Genomic DNA, 23,816 nt, shown 5'->3' with positions numbered 1-23,816 from the left:
TCTGATCAGAACTCCCATGCAGTACACAACTGCATTTTCCTGATATTTCAAGAGTAAACTTTCTAAATCTTGGATGTCATCTGAGATTTACAACATTCCTGCCTGACTCCCCACCCAGATTTTGAAGAACCTGTCACTCTTATAAACAGGAACTGGCAGCCTGTAAATAAATGTAATGGTGGAATTGCTAATAAGCTCTATTTCCCCCAAAAGGCTTTTTTTTTTTTTTTACTAGGTATGAAGCTGATGATATGACTTCCACATGGCTGACCACTTCTTACTACTTACCTCTACAGGTGGAAGTATCCTTCTAAGGTAAGTTTTTATCATATTAAAGAAGTTATTTATTATTGAAATCAGACACTCAAGTGCATATTTCCATCTGATTATTGATGAAGTATTACTATTACAGTGGGTTGCAATAAATGAACATTTTGTATCAGTGTATCAAACTTCCAGTGTCACAACTACTTCTACATCTTACCAAAGCCAGCTGACATTACTACTTACCCAAGGAATGCAAGCAACTGCCCTGTCATCACAACTCTCACCCATTTCTGATAGTTTTGGTAAAAGCAGGTAATTCTAACTTTTGGACATTCTACAGTAGTTGATTTCTGCAAAAGTTTAAATTATAAACCTTTATGAGTTAGTATTTTTTCATTATATATATATAGGTATATACACAAACACAAAAAGCTAGTTAATATTATTTTAAAAAATGTATTAATAATTGTATGCACACAGACAAATAAATTAAGTTTTATGATGTTATCTCAATGACTTGCTCCTTTAAGTGGTAAAGTAGCAACTGCATTAATTACAGTCAGAGAATCCTAAGGAAAAATTAAAAGAGGCAACACCAGAGTCTGATGACCCAAAGTAAAATGAAATATAGATAAACATACCCACAGATTAAAACAAGACTCCTCTTATTTGTACTGCAAAACCTTCAGTGCACATGCCAGGTATTACTCCATTTATACCTTATTCCATTCTTGGTTAGTTATCTCATTCCAAAAAGCAAATATACACTTTTCCCCAGAGTCTATGAACTGGAAGAAGTTGTGTAGAAATCTTTGATAGCAGAAGGAGAAATAAAAGTGCAAGATTTATTTGACTTCAGAGCATAAAAGTTATTAGGAAAAGCCCACTTCATCCTCCCCTTTGTACTACAACAATCCTGCTTTAGCTATTTCCATTTGTTTGACTCCTTCCCATCACCTGAGGAAACAGGAGAGTGTGGATGCCTTCCCACTCCCAGCCTGGAAAAGTGTTGAGAACATTAATTTTATCCTTTCAACAGATGAGGTTATGGACTGTAAGTGACCTGGTCCCTTACTGTGTGAACACAATAGTTTAATGCTTCTGACTTGTCAGAACTGATACACTACAAGCAGATTGTTTTTTTTTAAATTAAGCTCTCACAACTCACAGTGCTGATGTAAAAAAATTTGGAGGGGAGAGGAGATTATACAATGAGATTCAAAGCCAAAGGAGCCATGCAAACTCCTGAGTCCAGAAAGTAAAACTGATACTGAATCAGCAGAGGAACTCTTGACAGGAGTTGGAAGTGAATGCAAAACATGAAATTGAATACAAAAGGTAAAATCCCTGAACATGCCCCAAGTCCTCTTCAGAGCATTTCAGTAACATGGCAGGAAGCACAAGCTCCATCTCACCTCCATACAGAAAGTGACAGTCCCTGGATGGCTCTGAATCAGCAAGTCTAACACAAAGGTATTTTTGTTCAGGGGTCAATTTTGCCATTGATGCAAGGAGGATTTACACATGCAAGTCCCATTAACATTAATAGGAGTTACCTACATAAATCCACCTGCAATGATAGGAGAAAAGACCCCATAGTCTGCAGGGATCCAAGTTCTAATGATTACCTGTCAAATGGCCCTAAGCATCATCATCACCTGAAAAAGCAGACGTAGCAGCTTCAGGGATGAAAATACATCCAAAGGAGCAGTAACTAATTGCAGTCATACAGATAAGGTAATAGAAGGCAGAAGGGAAAATGGCATAAAATTGGCTGTTTGAATATTAAGAGTTAATCCAATTAACCAAGTTAAAAAGAAAGTACTCATTAAAAAAGGAATTCAAACATATCAAAGCACTCCTTAGAAAAAAAAAAAGGTGTGAATATTGTATGAGCTCCAAGGTGCTTGAAGGATAATACAGCTACTTGTTTAAAAATTCAATTAACCTTATCTTTCTTTAACTTGATTTATTAATAATCCTACAGATAAATTGCCAGTTTTTAAAAAGTCATGTTATCTTTTGAATACATCCTGTATGACAAGCCTTAAAAACTACTTCAAATAAGCCTAACCCTTGCTTTGTACTCTTAAATCATTTAAAGCAAGAACAAAATACAGCTGAGTGCATGATTTCTGCAAAATACAAAGATCAACAGTCTTATCTGCTGCTATTGCAAGTGAGCTATTGGGTACTCAAGTACCATAGGAAAAACATTTCATGTTTCCATTCCCCACATGAATGAGACAGGAAAGCAGTTTTTAAGCAATCAATGTTGTGTCAAGTCATAGCCTACAATGTGTAGATTATTTTGTCTTATTTAAAATCAAATTTGCAGGATTTCCTAACTTTCCTTAACATGGAGATGAACCACTGAGATGCTACTTCATAGAAACTTGGAAACTTCTGCAAAGATAGTGTCACCCAAGCAAGTTTCAATCTTCTTACTTTCATCATGATGAAAGTAGACAACAGAATTATCAGGAAATCTCAGCTAAGAACAGAACTGCTTTTCTTGCATAATTGAAAGAAAACACAGGAAAATGCAGTCACAAGCAAACCTTTAATTTTCATCAAACAATGTCCTTGTAAACATGGAAGATGAGAAATTCAACTCTGATCCCTACTACTGAAAGGCAAACAGGGTCCTCCACTTAGTTCTTTTACAGAGCTGCAGATGTTAAATACAATTACCATATACTCATGCTTTTCAATACAGGTAAAAATTACAGCTAAATGAAGAGGCAAATCTGCTTATTACTATATATAAATAGCTGCTCAATCACAAGCATCCAAAGACAGCTGTTGTTTAACACTGGAAACATTGCAACCACATCCTGCTCTGAGGACTTGGGGATTATACACACAAGGCTGCCTGTCCAAGACACAAAGCATGTAAACATGAAAAAAGACCATTTTTGAAATGCAAATTAGACAAAGTGTTATGATGCAAGACAGAGTGAATGTAACTGTATCAGTTATGCTGTAAAAAAATAAATTAATTAACCTTCATGGCATGAAGCCACTTGAAAGGCAGGCACGTGCACCATGGAACTGTCCAAAAGCTTGGATGTCTGGAGTTCAGGCAGTGCTGAATCTTATTTATTCAATGGCATTTTTTATTTATGTGCAGTATAAGCACTGCCAGAACAATATTTAAGTTCACCTAGAAGCTTAAGCCCAACTTACCACAATTCACTTCTCTCTATTTAGATGTACTACTGATCTACAGGGTGTATATCTTAAGGTAAATCTTTAGGTAAATGCTAAATATTTTTCATCATCTGAATACCTGATTTCCAGCACTGTTCAGAAGAAGTGCAAGTTTATCATGGTCACTTACAGCAGCTTTCTCACTTGGTAATTTTTTTCATAAAAACTAGGTTTATAAATACTTCAATAAATTTTATTGTATAAATGCTTCACAATTTATCATTACAAAACACATAATTTACAGCTTTCACAATAATTTTAATTCTATTAACCAGGATCAATACAAACCTTTGGAATTATAAGTTGAACCTTCTCCCCTTAGTGTTCATCTAAACTTCTCAGACACCATCCTTCAAAAAAACCCCCCACAAACCTATTAAAGGTCCAAACACTGCAACAAATTCAGGGAAACTAACCACAGGTCTGCTCCCTTTATTTTAAATTTTGTGGGGAAATCTAACATCAAGTTTAAATTGTGCTGTTTTCCTGACTACAGTAAGTAAAGTCACTAGGGAAAACGTGTGATCTATCAGATCTTATTAAAAGATGCTGAGTGTATAATAGTTTCATGTGAGAAACATCTACTGGATTATGTTTGTTTCTAAATAATGGCATCAATTTCAAAATCATAAAGGAAATTTTTCATTTTACAAGTGAAACATGACATTTATTACATATTCTAAAGCCACTCCAGAATTGTCAGTAATATTGCCTTTAAATTCCATTCATAAAACCACTCCAAAGGACAATTGTGAAGCTCACCTTCAACTGTTCAACTAGCACAGATCTGAAGATTTTTAGTAGAACTGCACAACACTGCACAAAAGGTCATCTTCTGACTGGTAAGCCAACTTGCAGATTTTTTCTCTTGGCAAATTTCACCTTGTTGCCTGTTTAAAAGATGGAGTTTCTTGGATTCCTTCCAAGATGTAAAACAAGCCCAAATTCTCTCAACACATCATAGATTTTATTTTAGCATTTTAGATTTAAATACTTTGTTCAGTGTTTTTTGTTTAGCTACAACACTCCTGATTCTGGTGGAACTAAGACTATTTAGAAATGTCTCAGCTATCAATGAAACTTGATGAAGGAAGATAATTCAGGCTAAGGAAAGTAAGGCAATTGCAAATAATACAGCTATGGGGTTTTTAAACTTCTTTTTCTTACCCTTCCTCCCTTACATTTTAGTTTGGGTCAATCTCCTCTTCTACTAAGAAAACAGTGCTAATTCATTCTTCATTATCTTGTTTCTTAACAGCAGTACTATCTCCACTACAGCCTTCCTCAGCAGATGGTTCTGGTTTTGTCTCTGGTGAATTACTGAATTCAGGCTCTTCAGCTTCTATTTCATCTTCATCATAAATAATATCTTCTGGATTTGGTGGTGCTGGGCAAAAATCCTCTGAAGGAAACATGTCTTGGAAAATAGTCTCGGCCTATTCAGAAAAAAAACCATAAAACAAACTTTACCTTGAATTGCAATACCTTGCAGCAATATTTTACAGATATTGAAGATTAACCTCTGTTCTTTCAAATCAGTAGTGATTTAATACTTTGACAGCATTGTAAACACATGGGAAATCCATTCCTTCTCGCAGTCCTCAAACAGAAAAAGCCATTTATCCTTTTACATTGTTCTACCAGGAAAGTCACTGCATAAGGCTTTTAAAAAGATGCTGGGCATTCTGTTGTAGTGAGAACAAAGCTGCTTTTTTGCAAGCAAAATGAATCTTTTCCACCATAAAAATATCCCCAGCTGCAAATGAAAAACATGGGAAAGATCTCACCTCTATTCAGAGAGAAGAATCCATTTCACATGATTAAGAAAAGTCAGAAAATTGTTAATATGTACAATCTATATCATGTTTCTTTAGGGGATTCCTTCTTAAACTTAAAACAACAACAACAAAAAAATCCCATTTCTGTTTTTCTGAGCAGCTCACAGACAGCTCAACTGAAAAGAAATAATATAGTTGAAAATAAGCACATATTTGTTACGATGCATTTATAATCTATTTTTAAAAGTCTGTATTTCCAACATATTATGTGTATACACCTAGATGCACAAATTGTGCCTCTCTAAAAAGAACTGTGTAATCAACTTTTTAGGTAAAATGCAGCTACTTTAAAGATACAACTCAAAGGTCCAATTAACAGTTCCATGTATTTTCCATGAAAAAGAAGTTTAGAAATTAATTTTCTGACCACAGCAATGAAGGTCATTAGGAAGAAATATATTTTTGATAACATTAGAGTAATTATTACAACTAACAGGACACACCTGCAAAATCTGGAGGAAAAAAAGAACCAAAATAATATGACCTTTGAAATCCTGAGACCAAGACATTTTATAAAAATAAAAGAGATCAAAAATAATTTTTAAAAAACTACAAGTATGGAAGGAGCTTTTTTAGCTGGTGTTAAATAGTCTTACATGTTCCTGTGGAAATAAATACTTATAAGCTTATCTTTAAAAAAAAAAAAATAAAAGAAATTACTGAATCAATAAGCACATCACATTTCTATGAAGATCTACTTTTCCAAGGGAAATAGAGACAAGAGGTGAAGAAAAGTTATATTTGAGTTTCTAAAAAGGTAAAGGAATATTGGCTCTTGATTTTGTCTATTTAGTAAACTATGCCCTAAAGACAAGCTGGGATGAGAGCTCCCACATAGGCAAGAATGCATTTTGTCTTGATATTCATCCTGCTACCAGACACAGCACTGAAAAACCTGACAGGAGGGTCACTTAATGCCAACTGCAAAGGCTGATTACATGATGTGGATTCCTGGGCAAGGGGGAATTGTTTGCAGGTTAATACATCACTGAGCATGTACCAAACAGCTTTCAGTGATAAACTTCACTGCCCACCAGCAGGGGATTTGTATCACCAGCATGTGGCTGTAGGACTCCATTATTAACTGCTTAAATGACCCTGTCTGCTCTCAGTTCAATTTAATTTTTCATTCTGCTTCCTCAATTTCACTCTTACATACCCATTTACAACTCTTTAAAGCTATCTGCATTAGTATATGAAAAAATATACAAAGAAATTCTATTCTCTACTTCAAAAGTCTGCTTCTGTAATTTGAAAACCTTGCCTAGTAAGTTTAGGGGCAAGGAGGCAAAAGCATTCTACAAAAAGTTTTAAAAACAAATTTTTTAAAAGTAAGAGAAAGGCTTCAAGTCTGCAGTTGTCCTTGAAACTCCAAAATTATACCTAAACTATTATTATATTTAATAGAAAAAGAAAACTGTCGTATTTTGCAGTAAATATGTGACAAACATTTCCTACACAGTTCTCAGCAATTATTCAGTCTCCAATCAGGTGGCAAATATTTTGTTGGAAAAACTGTCAAATAATTGAGGTTGAACATGGGAAGAAATCCTCAGTATGTAATGTAGGGCATCATGACATTGATTCTAATTGAACAGTTTAATGGCATTAAGTGCTCTCAGGTCTACCAATTTTTTAAGCTAACCTTATCCAGCTGAAGTCATGCAGAATAACCAGTAATAATTTACCAGCTCCTTCATTATAATACTTTGATACTTACTGTAAGTAATTAAGATAGTATACAGTTCCTTCAATATTTAGCAGTTAAGTTTGAATAAAGCATTAAGGCACAAGCATGTAAAGCACTTGCCCAGACCTTAATTCCTCTTTGAATTTGAATCAAACATGCTTTGTTACTGTTTTCCTGAGACAGAAAAGAAATGTAAGCAGGTTAAGGGACAAATATTGGCAGGACAATTTGAGTGCTTCCACTTGAAAACATGAAGATGCCTCAGAAATCTGGAATACTTCATGGAATGTGCTAACTTCAGAATATGACAATTCATGTCAGGTGGTAGCAGTGAAAAAATAGGAAACTGGAAGCCAGATGCATTGTTTGATGCATACATACAAAATTTGGAGGAATCATAAATGGCTCTTTACATTTTATTTAGCCTGTCCTCAGGGTTAGTAAATGCAGACAGCCAAATTAATTCAAGGTATACTAAGAATTTATAGATAAATTCAACTAAAACACAAACGAAGTTATTTGTATACTGAGCTGCAGATGGATAATAAGTCTGCAAAAGTTGTGATGTCTTGTTATCTAAATATCAACACAATCAAAGAGCATTACACAGAGAAGTTAGTAATGGTAATGAAAAGATAAATCATGGCAAGTATCATTAAAACAGAAAACACAGGACTGATAAGACAAATAAGATTCAATTTTCCAAGCTATATCCAAGACTAATACACAGCAGTTTGTGGGTTTTTTAAGTGTTCTGACCCATGAATTGCTAAACCTCTCATGTTGGGAGATTTCCATCCCATCACTAGGAAGATGAGAAGGATTTGGGGGTAGAAAGCACACAAATGTACATGGATTTCCCTTGCCTAGGAGGTACCTGCATGCTTGATGGAAGGGTATATTCTGAGTTCTGCTTTCTCTTCAGCCTATTCTTCAGTTTGTTCTCACACACACTCCTCACTTTCATCATCTCTCATGACTTTTAATTTTAACATACTTACACTAAAATATTTTTCAAACTAACTGGTGACCATATGTTGCACACAGCAGAATAATCCAGGAAAAAAGCAGGCTTCCTTAGGTCTTAAAAGGTTTGCAACCAAAAATAGTGATCTGACCAACCTGTCTGACAGCACAGTCATTTCCTAAAGCAGAGTCTGGTCCAGAACAGACATAAACATTTGAGGGCAAACCATCATAGGAACTTCTGTCAATTCCTGAAGAATCCCTCATGTTGAAGTACACTGCCCAGAGGACTCTAGGTTTTTTCAGTTGTTCACTTTCAGTCTCTGAAAAGAAAAAGTGTTTCCAATAATCAGTACACATGTAATAAGGGAAATATGTAATCTAGTGTACTAAAAATAAATTTTTATTATAAAAATTAAATTTATTATGGAATGACTGTATTTAATAAAGTCTTTTTTTCTTTAAAAAAGGCAACTAATTTTAATTTCCATTTTTTCCATTGTACTTTCCCCTTACAACCACAGGTTTTTAAACTCTACTTATTCTGTGCACACTGTGCCCCACAAGAACCAATTATCACCTAAGTGTGTACTACGAAGACTCTTGGTCTAAATTTAACACCTTTCCACTTCATGTAATCTAATTTACTCAAGATAAACTGCATGAGCATATGACAGTCTGACTGAGTCCTTGGACAGTCCATGGGCTGTGCCAATTTGAAGCAATGCCATCCCTATGCAAAGATTTTTTTTTCCTGTATACTTTTCCCCCTCATTTATTAGTTTATCTTTGGATGGGAACTCATATCTCATCACAAACCTTTACATGCTTTAAGGTTGAGAGTCTTCAAGCCAATCCAAGAAGACTTAACTAATGCTTATGGTTTAAATAAAAGAAAATATTCTCAAGAATACTCCCCCTCCTCCAAATTAACTGCAGATAAGAGCATTACCAAAGCCAAAAGTACTCTATTTGAGTGATGTGATGTGCATTACATAAAATACCTAAACTGTAGAAATACTGCTAATGAAAATAAATGATTAATTCATATTTCTCTTGCTGAGAAATGGTGCTGTGCTACTGTACTCATTTCAAATCCAAAATGATCATACACTATGTCTTGCCTGTTCACCATCTGTACCTTCTTGCAGTTGTTTTGCACATTCATATCACCCCTCTACACACAAGCAGGAAAACCTCTGGGAAGATGAAGGTCACTGTTTAACAGTGCAGAATGCAATGGAGCCATACACAAGTTCTAAGCTTAACAGACAATATTTGTTTGGCATATTTGCTGCTCTCTTTTTGGTATTTTCCCTTCTCTAAAATAAATGAAGCTTGTAAAGGACCTTGCAAGATTTACTTCTTTCCAAGGAAGAAACTTCTAGGTAACACTGGTATTCAAAGTAGTATTTTAAAGCAGTTGAATCAGGAAAAAAACCCCAAAACAACCAAAACAAAAAAACAACAAAAGAGATAAATCTAGGCTATTCCTTCAGTATCTTTTATAACTGACAAATACTTTTAAAAAAATATGCACCAACCATATGAACAGTTTGAAATATAAATTAAATTCATCAGCCTGTGAAAGTCTGAGCCTTAATACAGGGCAAGATGCTCTTTAATATATTTAAAAGTTCACATTGCTCATAAAAGTTACTTCTTCCTCATTTAGGCAGGAAAATGAATGGAGTCCTCTTCTCCAGGTGACTTTGCCTCTTTGACCTGCCATGGCCCAGTGCTCACTTTATCTGGTGATTCATTTTCAATAACTCCAACAGTATTTGTTCTGACATTTTAATTAAAATACGACCACTACCTCATCCTGATGATAAAAAGGCTTATGTGTCAGGGAAAACTAGCTTTTCAGTGCCTCAGTGCACCTGAGGACCCCTATGATCACAGAGTTTCTACAGAATTTCAGCCAGGTTCTAAACAATCTATCATTTCAAAATTGGATCACTTTAAACATTAAGATTAATGTTAACTCCCCCCCCCAAATGATTAGAAGACACTGGACTGCAAACTAATCTTTTCTTCACCAATTGAGTCTTTAAAACCCATGGCAGTGTCTTGAAAATTTAAGATATATGTTAAGTATTGGAAGTTAGATATTAGTGGGCTTTAAATTAACAAAGATCAACATGAAAAGTGTTTGCAGCCCTCTGCTCTAATAAAGCTTTTAATTTACAAACCCTAGTTGCATTCTATATGTCTGTTTTGAAAAAGCTCTTGTACTACAAGCCTAGTGAAAAATTTACATCTCAGATATCAAAATAACTGCCTCTACTGTAAGGAAAAAAGAAATAAAATACATATTTTATACTTTATTTGCTATTAAAAGCACTAAGCTTTCTAACACAAACAATAAGATATTTCATTTTCCATTCAAAGGTAGAGGAAAACAATGTAAAAACGGAAAGGAACACAGAAAAATAAACTTGTAAAAAAGTTGAACTTGTTTGTTTCTTTAAACAGGAGAAAATCCTACCTGAATGAATGAGGTTATGTATGAAGCATAACAGCAAATATTATAAGCAAACCAATTATAAATTGGTTTATAAAAACTACAAAACACATCCACATCTTACTAACCTGTACATGTATGGATGTTAACCCTTCCACTGACAGCAGATGTTTTTTCATAGAGTAACTATGATTTACTGTATTTAAGTGTGAACACATCATATTTAAAAATGCTTTGGCAGGGTTAAAGCATAGCAATGTCTTCTGTGTGTAAATTATCTTTTTGCAAAATTATCTCTTAATACTTTATTTATTTTTACCTTTTTCTGTGTTTAGACTGAATAACTGCTGTACAACAGGCTCTAAATCTTCCCTGGCAGTATTAGTTGAAGGACAGGTTAAATGGACTAAATCTGTTAAAAGAAAACACAAACTAATTACTATCACCAAATCACAGACACATAAATACCATTTACAACTTTTAAAAGGCACAACAGGCTTTTAGAAATCACTGCTCTTTCTATAAATCACTTCCTTTAACCCAGAGAAGTGTCGTGGAATTTACATCACAGACAAAAATTCATCATTATCTCTCTTTTTCATATATGTTGGGAAAACTTGGGTAGAATTTCACATAATGCAGACAGAAAGAATCTCATTCTATGAAAAGGTGTCTATTGATACCATTAACAGGAGCAGCCAGAATCCAGCTAACACTTTCTATTTGCTATTCAAGACCTCTGGAAAGCCCAAGAACATCCTCATCAGTCCAACAGTTTAACAACATACTGAACCCACAAATATCACTGCTTTCATCAGCACTCTCTGTGAGAGCTAAACTGAGACTGAGAGGGAATTTGTAAAATTTTATTCATCCACCCTTTATAGGATGAGAGAAACAACAGCTTTAGGGTGAAGTTAGGTGGAATAGCAAATCCATATCAGAAAAAGATGCCATGAAAAAAATTTGGACCACAAGGATACATTTGTGGAACAGTATAAATAATCAAAATTCACCTTACAGCATGGGCAAAGCAATGTCACTAGATACAATTTTGCATTTGAGAAAATTCACAAGTTTGCTTGAATAATGCAGATTTATTATTTAGGTTTCTTGCTCATATACTTGTTTCCATGAAAATTAAGTTGTTAACAGATTCCTCATGGAATATAATATTCCTTTATTTGTTCTGTTCTGAAAACCAGTGAAGTTGCTGGCACCTTAAAACAGAAGATCACTTTAAACAGTTCTTGTCCTCTTTTCTCTTCCACCAGCCTCTCCTCAGATAAACAGCCAGCATCTCTTCTGCCTTATTCCACCTGATTTTATAGCAATTCATTGAGATATTTAAAAGCCTCATCTAAAAGCTTTCTATACAAACACCTGAACAGACTCATTTGATACTGGATGGTTGCCTGGAAACACACCAGCAGAGAATCATGGAGAAGTTTATGATATCTTTGTACAAAGTTCAAACTCATTCATTTCACAGGAATGTATAGCTGTGGTGTTATTCCAAATCCATAGGACCTTTTCTCTTTTCATTCTCAAGTCTGGCTATATTTGTGTCATTATTATTCAGGATATGTATGATGTGTATATGGACTTCCTGGATGCAATTATACCTCAGAAAGTCGGACACTTACTCCAGGAGGATTAGAAATTTAACCCTTCAGCCTGCTCATCTTTCAAACTGCACACACAAAGATTATATTCAGACACCAATATTCACTTTTTATTTAACCAAACCCAAACTTCCTGTCTAAAATGCATAGGTACTAAAAAAGTAAATGAAAACAGGTGTAAAGAAAGTCTCCCTGTAACCTTAACTAAATGTTTAAAACCCTAAGTATTGCAATACCAACTATTCTTTCCTCAAAAAAGCCCACCTATAAATCACTAAAGTTCACATCATTTACTTTCTATAGAATCTTTTTTATTATCTTTAAGGTTATGGCTACGAGTCACAGTCATCAGTATATATTTTGATTATGTTTGATTTACTCAGGTATAACTGCATTAGTTACAGTGGTTGCCAACATTTGTCTTCAAGTAATTCTTCTAGCAGGAAGAACGATGAGTTTAGTTCAGGATTTCATCATTACAGTCACAATTTTTAGGGCAAGTGAAGGAGTTTGGTTCCACTCAAGTGGCAATACAGATTATCTGCCTGTCATTTATGCAGTGTGATCAAAGAGTAGATGTATTTGTATACTTAGCTTAAATAATTGTTTGAAGGAGAAATCAGTCAGCTTAAAACCCATTTAGAGATAATGATGTAAAAGTTCTAAAAAATATTATGAAATATGTCCCATAGCCAGAACTCACCTATGTCTAAAACACATCTATATTATTTCAATACCTGAAGACCATGAAATTATTAAGGAACTATTATTAACTAATAACACATGGCTGGTAAGATTCTCGTGCTTTAGAATATTTTTTTAAATCTACTGAAGAAAAACTTAGTATTCAATGAGTGAAAATTACTTGTTCAGTATATGCTTAGTATAAGCCATAGAGTCATACAGCATAAAGATTCCCCTTTAAAACTAAGCTTATATGAAAGAAAAAAAAAAGCATGCACATATATTAACTTAAGTCCCACCTTTTTGATGACAATTTTTCAGAAATTATTTGAGAAAACACTTCAGGTGGATTTGGCTCTTTAATTATAGTGGTAAGAGAAATACTTGGCAAAAAATTGTAAAGAAAACATTTCTAATTTAAAAAAAAAACCCAACACCCTAATATTTTGACTTGGAGACTGGACAATCTTAGCTAGTTACAGTGGAAAAGAAAGTCTGCTAGAGCTCACTGCTAATTTTATCTGCCATTTGACTCTTATCAGTCTTGCAGAACAAGCAAAATGTGGAATTTAAATTTTTTTTTTTTAAATCTATAAAAATACAGCAATCAGAACAAAAAGCTCTTTTTTATGCTATTTTATAATTGCTATACAGTAAGCAGAATATTGTGCTAGTACTAATAAGGCTACAACTATCAAGCTTATTAGCCACATAACTGTTAAAAGGAACATTTGTGTTTGGTCCACTTGGGAATAAAGAACAATATCCTTTATTACCATGAAAAGCACAGTAAGAGTTGAAATAGTAATTAGCAATGTAATTTTTTTTTTAATGCAGTAAGAATTCTGTATGATAGGTAAGCACACAACTGCTACAGAATGAAGACAATGGACTCTCTTATCTGCTGATATCAGTAACCCAGTCCACCTGGTTTTCTAAGGTTACAGCCTGGTCTTTGTGCAGCAGAGGAATTCTATGCACATATTTTAAATTAAGATGAAGTAATAAGTTCAGATTACATATATTCTGTACTTACAGGTGTTCTTCATGCATGTCATGGTTGAGGAGCACAGCTCAATGACACAAACTGCTGGTTTTCCTGGAGCCACTGGAGGCACTGCCAAAATGGAAACCTACCAGAAAGAACAACTTGAAGTCAGAGTTAACACCAGAGGCAACCAACACAATTCTGAGTAAAGCTGAAAAGTAACTGCACAACCTGGCAGACTTTGAGCATTAAGGAATTTCCACCAGAGAGAGACCACCTTGGCCAGAAATGGCTGAGGTAGCACAACAGGAAGGAAAAGCTCAGACCTCAGCCCTTCCCAAAGGATGAGAGCTCAGAAACTCTGGTGTCAAGAGACTGCAAAACCAGTTTTGAACACTGGGCAGAGCACAGTGAGGTGAGAATGAGTGGAGTACTATTAGCCAGACCTAGCAAGAACAGACTTCTCTGCCATTCTTATCTGCTCTTCCTTTGTAGATCTGATTTAACATTGAATAGTATAGGAGGTGCACAGAAGAAAGATGTAACACATTAATATCCTTTAACATTAAGGTCTGCAAAGACTGACAAAGCAGAAAGATTTAAAGAAGGATCTGAAAGTGTACAATAAGAACTTCCAACAATGCAGGTGAATGGTAAAAAATCCTAAAGAATTTTGAACAAAAGTTTAGACAAGATGATTAACAGTTAACAGAATACTAAGCCTAATAGCAAGCAAAATGAACTGCCTTAAAGAGAGCATCTTAGAAACTCTGTTAATTAATACACTGCCAACCAAATTGAAAAATGCAAGCTATAGAACTAAAACTCTTAATAGTTTTACAGAGACTAAAAAATTAAACAATTATCAGTAGTCAACTAAAAAGCTAAATTCAAGCAGAAACAAAAGCATTCCTCAATTCCTACCAAGTATTAATACAAACAATTCATAAAGAAATAAGTGATAGAAAATTGATGTATACCTGCTGCTCTGAATCTGTGTTTAGTACAGACTGATCTGTAATGAGCACTGCTCTGGAGATCTGCCTACAATTAAATAAAACAATTATGGCATTTCACAAAAATGTAAAAAAATAGCAACCTGGATTCATAGTTTCAGCAGTATAAACATAATACTGTGGGAAAGCTATTTACATAAATAATCTTTATTAATGTGATTGTTACTGGGGTATTTTGCCTGTTGCTGAAGTAGGACCACATCCAGAAGCATTGGTGTAGTATTTTCAGTGACCAAAAAGGATGACAAATAAACAGGTCAGTGCTGTTATATGAAACAGCTTGAATACCCTTCTGATTTTTAAATAATATTTTTTTTATTCAATCAAGATTTATAGCAGCACATTACAGGACTCTTTATGTTCCAAACAGCATAGGACATTTTAGATTAAGAGGAAATACATCAGGATGAGATTAATGAATTCACTATGATAACTTCTGCACTGCACCTACTACTACAGTTTTGCCAGGATCCCATCTGCAGTATTTTGAAGACAGAGGCAGTAAATACCCAATGCTTTTGGCAAGGACAACAAAAATCTGAGAAAATTATGACTTCTACTACTTTTCTAAACCTGAACAAATCTGCAACGTGACCAGCAACAGGAACCACCACTTTCCAAACACTTTTTAACAAATATGAAATATACAACACACTTCATGCTGTTGAATTTTTTTGAAGGAAAGGGGAAAGATGATTTTGAGGAAAATTTAAGAAAACATCTAGAAAGCATGCAGTTTGCTCTCAAGTATACAGAATAAGAGAAAAACTATGCACAGAACTAAGCTGTACTGCAAAGATAAAGTAGAAGACACTAATCTCTCAAATTTAACTTGCAGTGTGCTTTATGCATTACTGTTTATAGAAATTTGCTGTGTTTACTGTTTTACTACAAACCTGTAACACACATTTGTACATATGCTCTCTGGAAGGTAACTATCTTCCACAATAAAATAGTTAGCACTTATTCTTTGCCCAAAATGATCCACAATAGCTTTGCATCTGTTAAAAAAACAAAAACAAAAACAAAAGAAGAAATTTAGATACAAGGTAATGAGTACATTTTCAGAATTAGTTATATAGCACATGTATATCTTTCACATCAGTTAGCTACACATTTCTTTAACATGTGAAACCCTAAAACAACTCCAGTGAAAAGTATATCCCAGTTAGAAATTCTGCCTGATATATAGTATTTTACAAGTAGTGCCATTATATAATGATTGCAAAACATTACCAAATTGGTCACTTTATAAGAAAAACTAAATATAAGCTATTAATACTGGCAACTGATTACACAAAAGAATTGCTTCCATTTCATACCTCATAATACACAGAAAAGTAACACTGGGGATTACTTTGTAGGTGCTACCTTATTGCAGTGTTATTAACAGAACCAAGAGGTTGCCAAAGAGATCCCTTACAGATTTAAATTTGTTTCACAAGTTTGGAACAACTGTAGCAGTAAATATCTGATGTACGAGTTATGCCTCGTGAATAAACAGCATTTCTGTAACTTCAAGTTATTCATTAGCTTCTGCAGGCAAAACTATAAAAACCAGATATAAATCTCTAAAAGTAGAGAAGGTCAGAACCAAACTTAAGTAACAGTACTGAGCTGTCACTAGCTTTAGGGAGCCATCTGCTTCTGGAGTCTGGGTACACACAATTCTGACCTACAAATGGAAGAGGTGAGTGACAATTCAGCACATTTGTATAACACTGACTTCTAATGCTGTTTTCATAGGAATCTGGACACCACACACATACATTTGCATTCCAATTCAACAGGTAACTTGAAAATTAAAAGTGTAATGGTAGTCAAATAGCATTTAACTTCACTTTAACCAAATGGTCCTCTGCACAGTTCCAACCACATTCCATTCAACACGTGTTTCACTCACCACTTACAGATTTTTCTTCATGTTAACTGAACTGATTTCACTCTCATTTGAATGGGGCAAATAAACAAGGAAGTTGAGCTGCTGCAGTTAATTTCTAATTATAACCTTTCTTATTGTTTATGAAACAATTTCCCCTGTTACCCCCCCCCAAAATATTATTGAAGGGGAAAGGTTGATTAAATGTCAGGTTGCATCACTCAAAGCCAGCAAAAGCAACTGCACACTTTGTACTTTCCTGCAAAGTGTTGTTTCCTCTCCTTTGTTCAGGAATAGCTATCAGGTCATGTGTTTGATAAGATTTTAAACACAAAAAGAGATAGTGCTTTTAATTTCTGTCTCCACTTTACTTCAAAGGATGGTGCTGAGAAAATTTCTTTCAAGTACTGCTTCCAAATATGGGAAACACTTCTGCACTGACACTATCAGGTCTCTGTCATCTGATATGTGTTGGGACAATGAATCATACAGAACCCTCCATTGACCTTCTTTCAATGTGTCTAGATAAAAGGATGAAAATTAGAATCCATCTCCTTGCAGTGCCACGAGTTATAAATGTACTTTATAGGGCTCATTATCCAAACTAATGGACTAAGGGCGACATCCTTGAAATGGACTTACCAGCACTGACAAAGCCAGTATGCAATATTTCAAGAAAGATATGTAAATTACTAGGTGTTTGCTATATCTTTTTATTACACATGTATAAATTTCCATTTATCACATCTTTTCAATTTTTGGGACAGAATGATGTAATTGAAAACATATGTGAGGTGTGCTCAACATAAAATTATTCATGCAGTCCACTGAAAATAATTCCAATTTTATCAGATAAAAAGAAACATGACCTACAAGAAACATGGAGAAAATAAACAATAAACAGAAAAATAATGATCAGAAATACATCTAATTTGCTTTTTCCTCAGCCTAAGGAATATGATGTGCTTTTTATTTTCTAACAGAGCATTGGCAAGTAAACAGGATGTTCTGCACACATGTTGAAACAGCAGACCCAATCTGATACAATATGTGAAAATATAAAAATTTTCAAGTGATTAGTAAAACCTTGCAATAGATATGTCTAAAAGTTTCTGCAGTTTCACCCTGTCTTCCCTGAATCTTATTTTCATAAACTATAAAAAAGGGCTATAGTATCATCATAAAAATAACTGTGTAGATGGGGGTGAAATTTACTCTTCTCTGCATATATAGTTCTGGGCAGTAAAAAAAAGGAAAAAGCAATTAAACCACATATTCAATGAGGTTTTATTTATGTTGTGCTGGAGAAAATGTTAGTCATGTCTAGAAAGGAGCTGGCATAAACTTGGGTGATACTTAGGAACTTCAAATTACACTGTAAACAAAAAGTTTGAGAATAAAATCAAGGCTGTAAATATAATTTTTCCTTACATGTACCAAAGCACAAATCTTAAGATAGTGAAAAAAATAACTGCACTAAGGTTTCAATGAAATCTGGAAGCCTATGGAAGATGCTTATAAAATAGTAATGAATACTGCAATTTGGCTAAATTTCTAGTGCTGGAAGTTTAAACTGTTTGTAACCAATGTAAGTTGCCTCTGAAACTACAGAGACAGCTGTAATGACAACGAGATATGAATTTGTCTATTACCAATTACAATTAATGGTCTGTTGACTCAAAAGCTCAGTAACTCATAAATACCCTCATTAACAATTTGATAGCTGGATTTTATTAGGCAAAACACTGAAGCTGAAAGTCAAAAGGAAATTAGAGCTGGAGCAAGGAGGGAACATGCAGTAAGGAAAGAGGTAACAGGAATTTTAAAAAAGGGAAAGGAAATAGTGATGATCTTAGCAGCAAACTGGATAGCTTGCCAAGGAACCCTCTAAAGAAAAGACACAGCAAGTAAAATGTTGCGATCAGGTGTGAGAAAATAAAATCATGAGAAAATAATGTACCCAAATAACAAAATACCTAAATGTACCTCAGTAACCACATACTCAGCTTTTTGAGCGACATTTCTGTGATGGTGAAGATGTTTGAGACTTTTAAAAATCATTAGGGGAAAAACCAGATTGTAATATGAGCCTTCTTTCATTGCTGAAAATACTTTTTAAAAAAAACTTACTTTGACCCAGGCTCCATTAAATTCATCATCTCAAAGAAGCATGACACTTCCCTTCTCTTCCATACATTTTTTTTATTAACTTGTCTTTTGATGTTTAAATGCTACTTTACTTGGTATAATACCTTCTCTGAAACTATGGAACATGTAAAAAGAGACACCAGAAACAGGCAGGTGACTACACTTGGAAAGCCAGGTGTGTTGTGCTTTTTCATATTCAGCATCAGATAATTGCATTATTAAAAGAGCAATGGAATAATTAAAGACTGGTAAAGTCTTAAAAATATTTCAGTAATTCTGCACCTCGAAAATCTATTATTCAGTAAGCAGCCTAATAGGAAAAAAACAAAAAGGACACTTGAAACTTATTTGGAACCCCAAGAAACTTATTAGATTAAAAAATTAAAAGCAGATTAAAGGAAATGCAGCACTCCACCTTTTTTTTTGAATATATATATATATTTAACCTTGAGACAGAAAACAGCCATGTCAAAGGTCTTGAGAATGTGCAAAGGGAACTGGACATCTGTCCAGTTAAGATCTGCAGGGAGAGGTGTTTCGAAGCTGCTACAAACTACAAGCTTTGTCTTTTTGAAAATGAAAGTTAAATGCTTAAACACTGGAAAACAAAGCTGCCTACAATATAAGTCCAAATATTACAGTTAGAACCAACTACAGTATTTATGAAAGGGCCATAATTCATTTGTATGTGACTTAGCAACACATATGATGAAAGACTATCACATTGCCACCTCAAAGTCTAAAACTGTGCAGTGAACTTCAGAACCTCAAGGAACTGACAGAATGATAAAACCTGTTGCATAGAAACAGGGAAAGCAGACACTGCTTGAGCATATGGTGACAAATCTAGCCATGTTCAGAGAATCAAATGTGCAGTACAACTGGAAAGTAAACACGTTAAACCAATCATTTAAGCCCTAATGTTCCTAATAAAAAGTTACCTCTTATTTTACAGCTTAATTTTCAAAATCTTCTGCAAAATGTTTTGAACATTTCAATTACAGAAACTAGCTTGAAAACAGACTTTTAAAGACTGATAACTCATAGGACACATTCAACAGAAACCATGACAATTTACAGAGGTGTGAAAAATGCCACTGTGGAAAAAATTGTGGCTGATTTTTCCTAGCTCAACTTTAAACCCACCTGCAGGCCTGATATTGTTGTAAAAGAATTTATCCTAGGATAAGAGGGCAGCATAGTTTATGACAACAATCTACCTAAAAACTCATTAAAGTCTTTTCTCTTGGAGTGACATGCATTATCAGCAAAGATTAATCTGATGAGTCTTTAGGTGAGCTCCATTTTTAAAAATGCAATAACAGAGGGCTTTGTTGTCATCTGATGAAAATCAATTAGAGTAGGTAAGGCCACAAGGAAAACTAACATCACTCATCACCAGCCCCCCGGCAGCTGAAATGATTTGTCTTCCAAGCTTGGGTGATCAGGAGCTGTAGTAATATCACAGGGAAATTAATTTAGTTTCTATATTCTAGACCCACTTTCCTTGTTCTGGAGGACCTATACACAAATTACTTTTAATCAAGGTTGATGTGTTATTAATACCAAGGAGGATCTTTGAAGAATCTTTTTTTTTTAAAAAACTGATTTAACACATTTTTCATCTGTGTTTTGGATACAAACAGAAGGTTACTGATCTTACCCTTACCTTCCAGATTCTTTGTCCACTACAAGGCACCTCACGGGATGGCGCAGACAATAGATCCCTCCAAACACAGCACACATCCTAGAGACACAGGAGGAAAAAATAAAGGTTTTACCACTGTCACCAGTAATGGTGATCAACATGTGTGTCATAAGCAAGGCAAAGTACTGTGCATGTCACAGAGTATTTTAATGCAACATCTTAATCTCTGAATCAGACAATCAAAAACCAATCCAAATAGTTTTCATGAAGTGTTAATTGTTTTAGCATTTATCTTATTAGCATTTCTCTTAATCCTCTGAATTAGCTTAAGCACTCTGTTAGCTTGTCATTCAGGATGGAAAAGCATCTATTTACTGAAGATGCACAAAATATCTACTGACCACACTGCACTGCACAAGGTATGGAATGAGAATATAAGGCACACAAAAACTGTACCAAAGGCCCACTGGTATTCTAAGTGTGAATCTGAAGTCATTTCTCTCCTCTTACAAAATGTACTCTGGGAACTTCACTGGCAGCTTAAATTTTGAGAGCACTGAGAAGTATGCCAACAAAATTAAAACTTATTATTTAAAGATAATCTCTTACAATTAGTGATTGCTCTGGGTTCTGTTTATGCTATTATTTAGTAGTTTAAGACATTCTGTACATGGCTGATGATGAAAAAATTTCCTAAATAAAAAAAGGGAAATGACTTCACGGGTCGGGTTTTCAAAAGCTCAAGTATATTGATCTATATTTAACTGCTACTTTGCAGTTGTCCACAATCAAAACCCAGTACTTAAACCCACGAAAATTACACTGCCCAAACATTAAGCCAGTACCACAACTCATCTGTTTAAAAACTCAGACCCAGAATTTAAAGAAACTTCAAAGAAACTCAAGATAACAATCTACTGAAATATGCAGGACTCCAGGTGAAACCTGTCCACTGCAAAATTTCATCACTAACCAGGCTGGTTTATCACCCCTTTGAAGATCTCTCTGACCAACACTCTTCACACCCACGCACAAAGTCTGAAACCGCCCTCCTAGAAATGGTAAAGATTCAGGAGGTCTGGTGATAAACATGATTCCAGGTTAATCCCTGCACCTTAAATTCTTCTATCTGTCAAAAGCCAGGCTTCACCCCTAGGATTGACTCTTTGATTGAACTGGTGAGAGAGAAGGTAAATTAATGCACAAAAAATGGAAGTTTAGTTTCTGCAAGTGATGGTGAAAATTTTTACTTTGCACTAAAATGATTCTGACAAATCTTGCTTTAACATTCTTTTTATTTCTAGCTCCTGAAAGATGTTATAAGCCCACATTCTTCAAAATGCTGTCAAGCAAGTAAAGCCAACCAATATTCGTTTTGCTATGTATTTTAAAAACAATGTCTATAAACTTTCTGTCAAGAGTGCTACAATGCAGACAAATTCATGATCCTACAGAAACAGGATGCTGCAGATTCTCAAGGACAAAGCATCATGATTAACTGTGAATTAAAATAAATTTCAGGTTTTTAATTAGAGTGCATTATTTCAGAGGCATTCTTCTAATAAGAAAAAATAAAATGCAGAGGCTGAAGTTCTTTAGAACTTGGTGTAACAAAGTAAATATGTTTCAGATTATGGTAAAAAATAAATATTCTTTGAATTTAAAATTTAAAGACAGCATGGAAATTAGTGGAAAGACAAAGAAAAATTATGGGGGGATGTGTCTGATCCCTTACAATACGATTTCAGCATTGAACTGTTTGCAGTGTCTGATCTATCTCGGGAATCTTTAACATATTTTATTTATTTACTTATTTAACAATCTCCAGCGGTGCACTCAGATCAATCAGCTATCACTGCCCTCTTCCCACATACACTGAAGAGAAAGAACGAGGAAATTATTTGCATATTGACAAAATCTGCATACACTTTTCTGAGTAAGAACCCCTCTATCAGACACAACTATCAATCAAGTGACATAAGACAATTCTTCCTTTGTCCTACAAGTGAAATACACCTGGGTTCTCCTTCTGATCCCTATTACTCCCAAGTGAACAGCCTCTCATGAGTAAATCATCCAACCACCTGTAGCACACTCACTGCAGTGAGACACTGTTCTGTTTCACCAGGCCAGAGAAGGACACAGGGAGCTGGCTGAGTTCCTGTTGCTCAGCTCAGCTTTAGGGTTACCCAGATGTTCAACTTGCAGATGGAAGGACAGAGCTGAAACTGGGAGGGGATAAAACTTAGAAAATCCACCTGCCATTCCATGAAGGGAGCCTGCCTAGGTGTTGCATTTAAAGGAAGAACGTGTGATTCTATTTATCTTCTGGGATTTCATCCTGCCAAGGGCAGCAGCAGCCTAAGGAAAGGTCAGCAACCACCCTTGGGATCTGCCCAATCAGGATATCCAGGTCCCTAAGCACACCTCTTCTACCCATGCAGAAGCAGGGAAAATACATCCCATGTGGAATCCCAATCTTGGTTGTCTGGAGATTGTGGAAGATGACACAAAGGTTAAACATCCACTGAAGAATTATTATAGAGCCTTGAGCTAGAGGCTTATTATCTCTGCTGCTGCAATCAATGGCTTCTTGCCTGACAAAGCATGTATTAGGATCTTTCAAACCAACTCAGATGAATTTATTTTGTAAGCTGTATATAAGAAGAGCATTATTAACCTAACTGGAACTAAGATTCCTGTATTAAAAAACATAAATTATATTTTTCCTTTGACTTCAGCCACAGTCAAGGGCTTTTTGATACATGCACTTTATTTTTCCAGCCCTCTTTGAAAGAACTTTGCTGCTTGGCTGCGCAAAAATGTGAATTACTTATTTGCAAGAGCAGCCTGCTATCCAGCAGAGGAGGGCATGACCTGTTTTCATAGTAGGCCAGTGGAAAACTCCTCTTTTAAAACAAAAATGGAGAGGAATTTTGATTGTGTTGTGTTCCACAATGACAAAGAGCCCAAACACCTATTGAAACAGCCTAGCATGACAGATGACGTGATTAGGAAGAACTTGCCAAAATTATTTAAATATAGAAAATGAAATATTAAAGTAAAAGGCATCCCAATAATTTATGGCAAAGTAAAATCGTTGAGCTAACACTGCTTTCATACAATAGGCTACTCAAGATGATTGGACTGTACTTCAAGCACAAGGCAACTCTTTGATACCATTAACCCTAAATGACAGACATTTAAACTGATATTACTCTAATTAACTGGCGACTGCCTCCCCCAATAATTCAAGTTTTGCTGAAAGACAGCAACAACACTGTACTCAACTTCAACTTTGCCCTGGTGACATCAAATCGTATTACAGCTAAATTAACAGTTGTGAAAATTTTTGGCCTGGGTAGCCCTCCATCACACACAGCCTTT

General features: G+C 34.9%; 1 protein-coding gene across 1 annotated transcript in view; it reads right to left on the bottom strand.

The window, feature by feature from the left end:
• Window positions 1–2,811: 2,811 nt before the first annotated feature.
• Window positions 2,812–23,816, bottom strand: part of CHM (CHM Rab escort protein) — a 54,680-nt gene continuing 33,675 nt past the window's right edge. Inside the window, exons 9-15 of the mRNA XM_071757471.1 lie at window positions 20,451–20,528; window positions 15,651–15,755; window positions 14,719–14,782; window positions 13,787–13,883; window positions 10,761–10,853; window positions 8,131–8,297; window positions 2,812–4,916 (exon numbers count right to left, since the gene is read on the bottom strand). Of these exons, the coding sequence (XP_071613572.1) occupies window positions 4,710–4,916; window positions 8,131–8,297; window positions 10,761–10,853; window positions 13,787–13,883; window positions 14,719–14,782; window positions 15,651–15,755; window positions 20,451–20,528 (811 nt within the window). The 3' untranslated portion in view covers window positions 2,812–4,709. The remainder of the gene's footprint in view (window positions 4,917–8,130; window positions 8,298–10,760; window positions 10,854–13,786; window positions 13,884–14,718; window positions 14,783–15,650; window positions 15,756–20,450; window positions 20,529–23,816) is intronic.

The sequence above is a fragment of the Heliangelus exortis genome, chromosome 14 (assembly GCF_036169615.1).
Source record: "Heliangelus exortis chromosome 14, bHelExo1.hap1, whole genome shotgun sequence".
Lineage (NCBI taxonomy): Eukaryota > Metazoa > Chordata > Aves > Apodiformes > Trochilidae > Heliangelus > Heliangelus exortis.
Note: the sequence above shows the minus strand (reverse complement) of the source record. Positions and strands in the feature narration are given on the sequence as shown.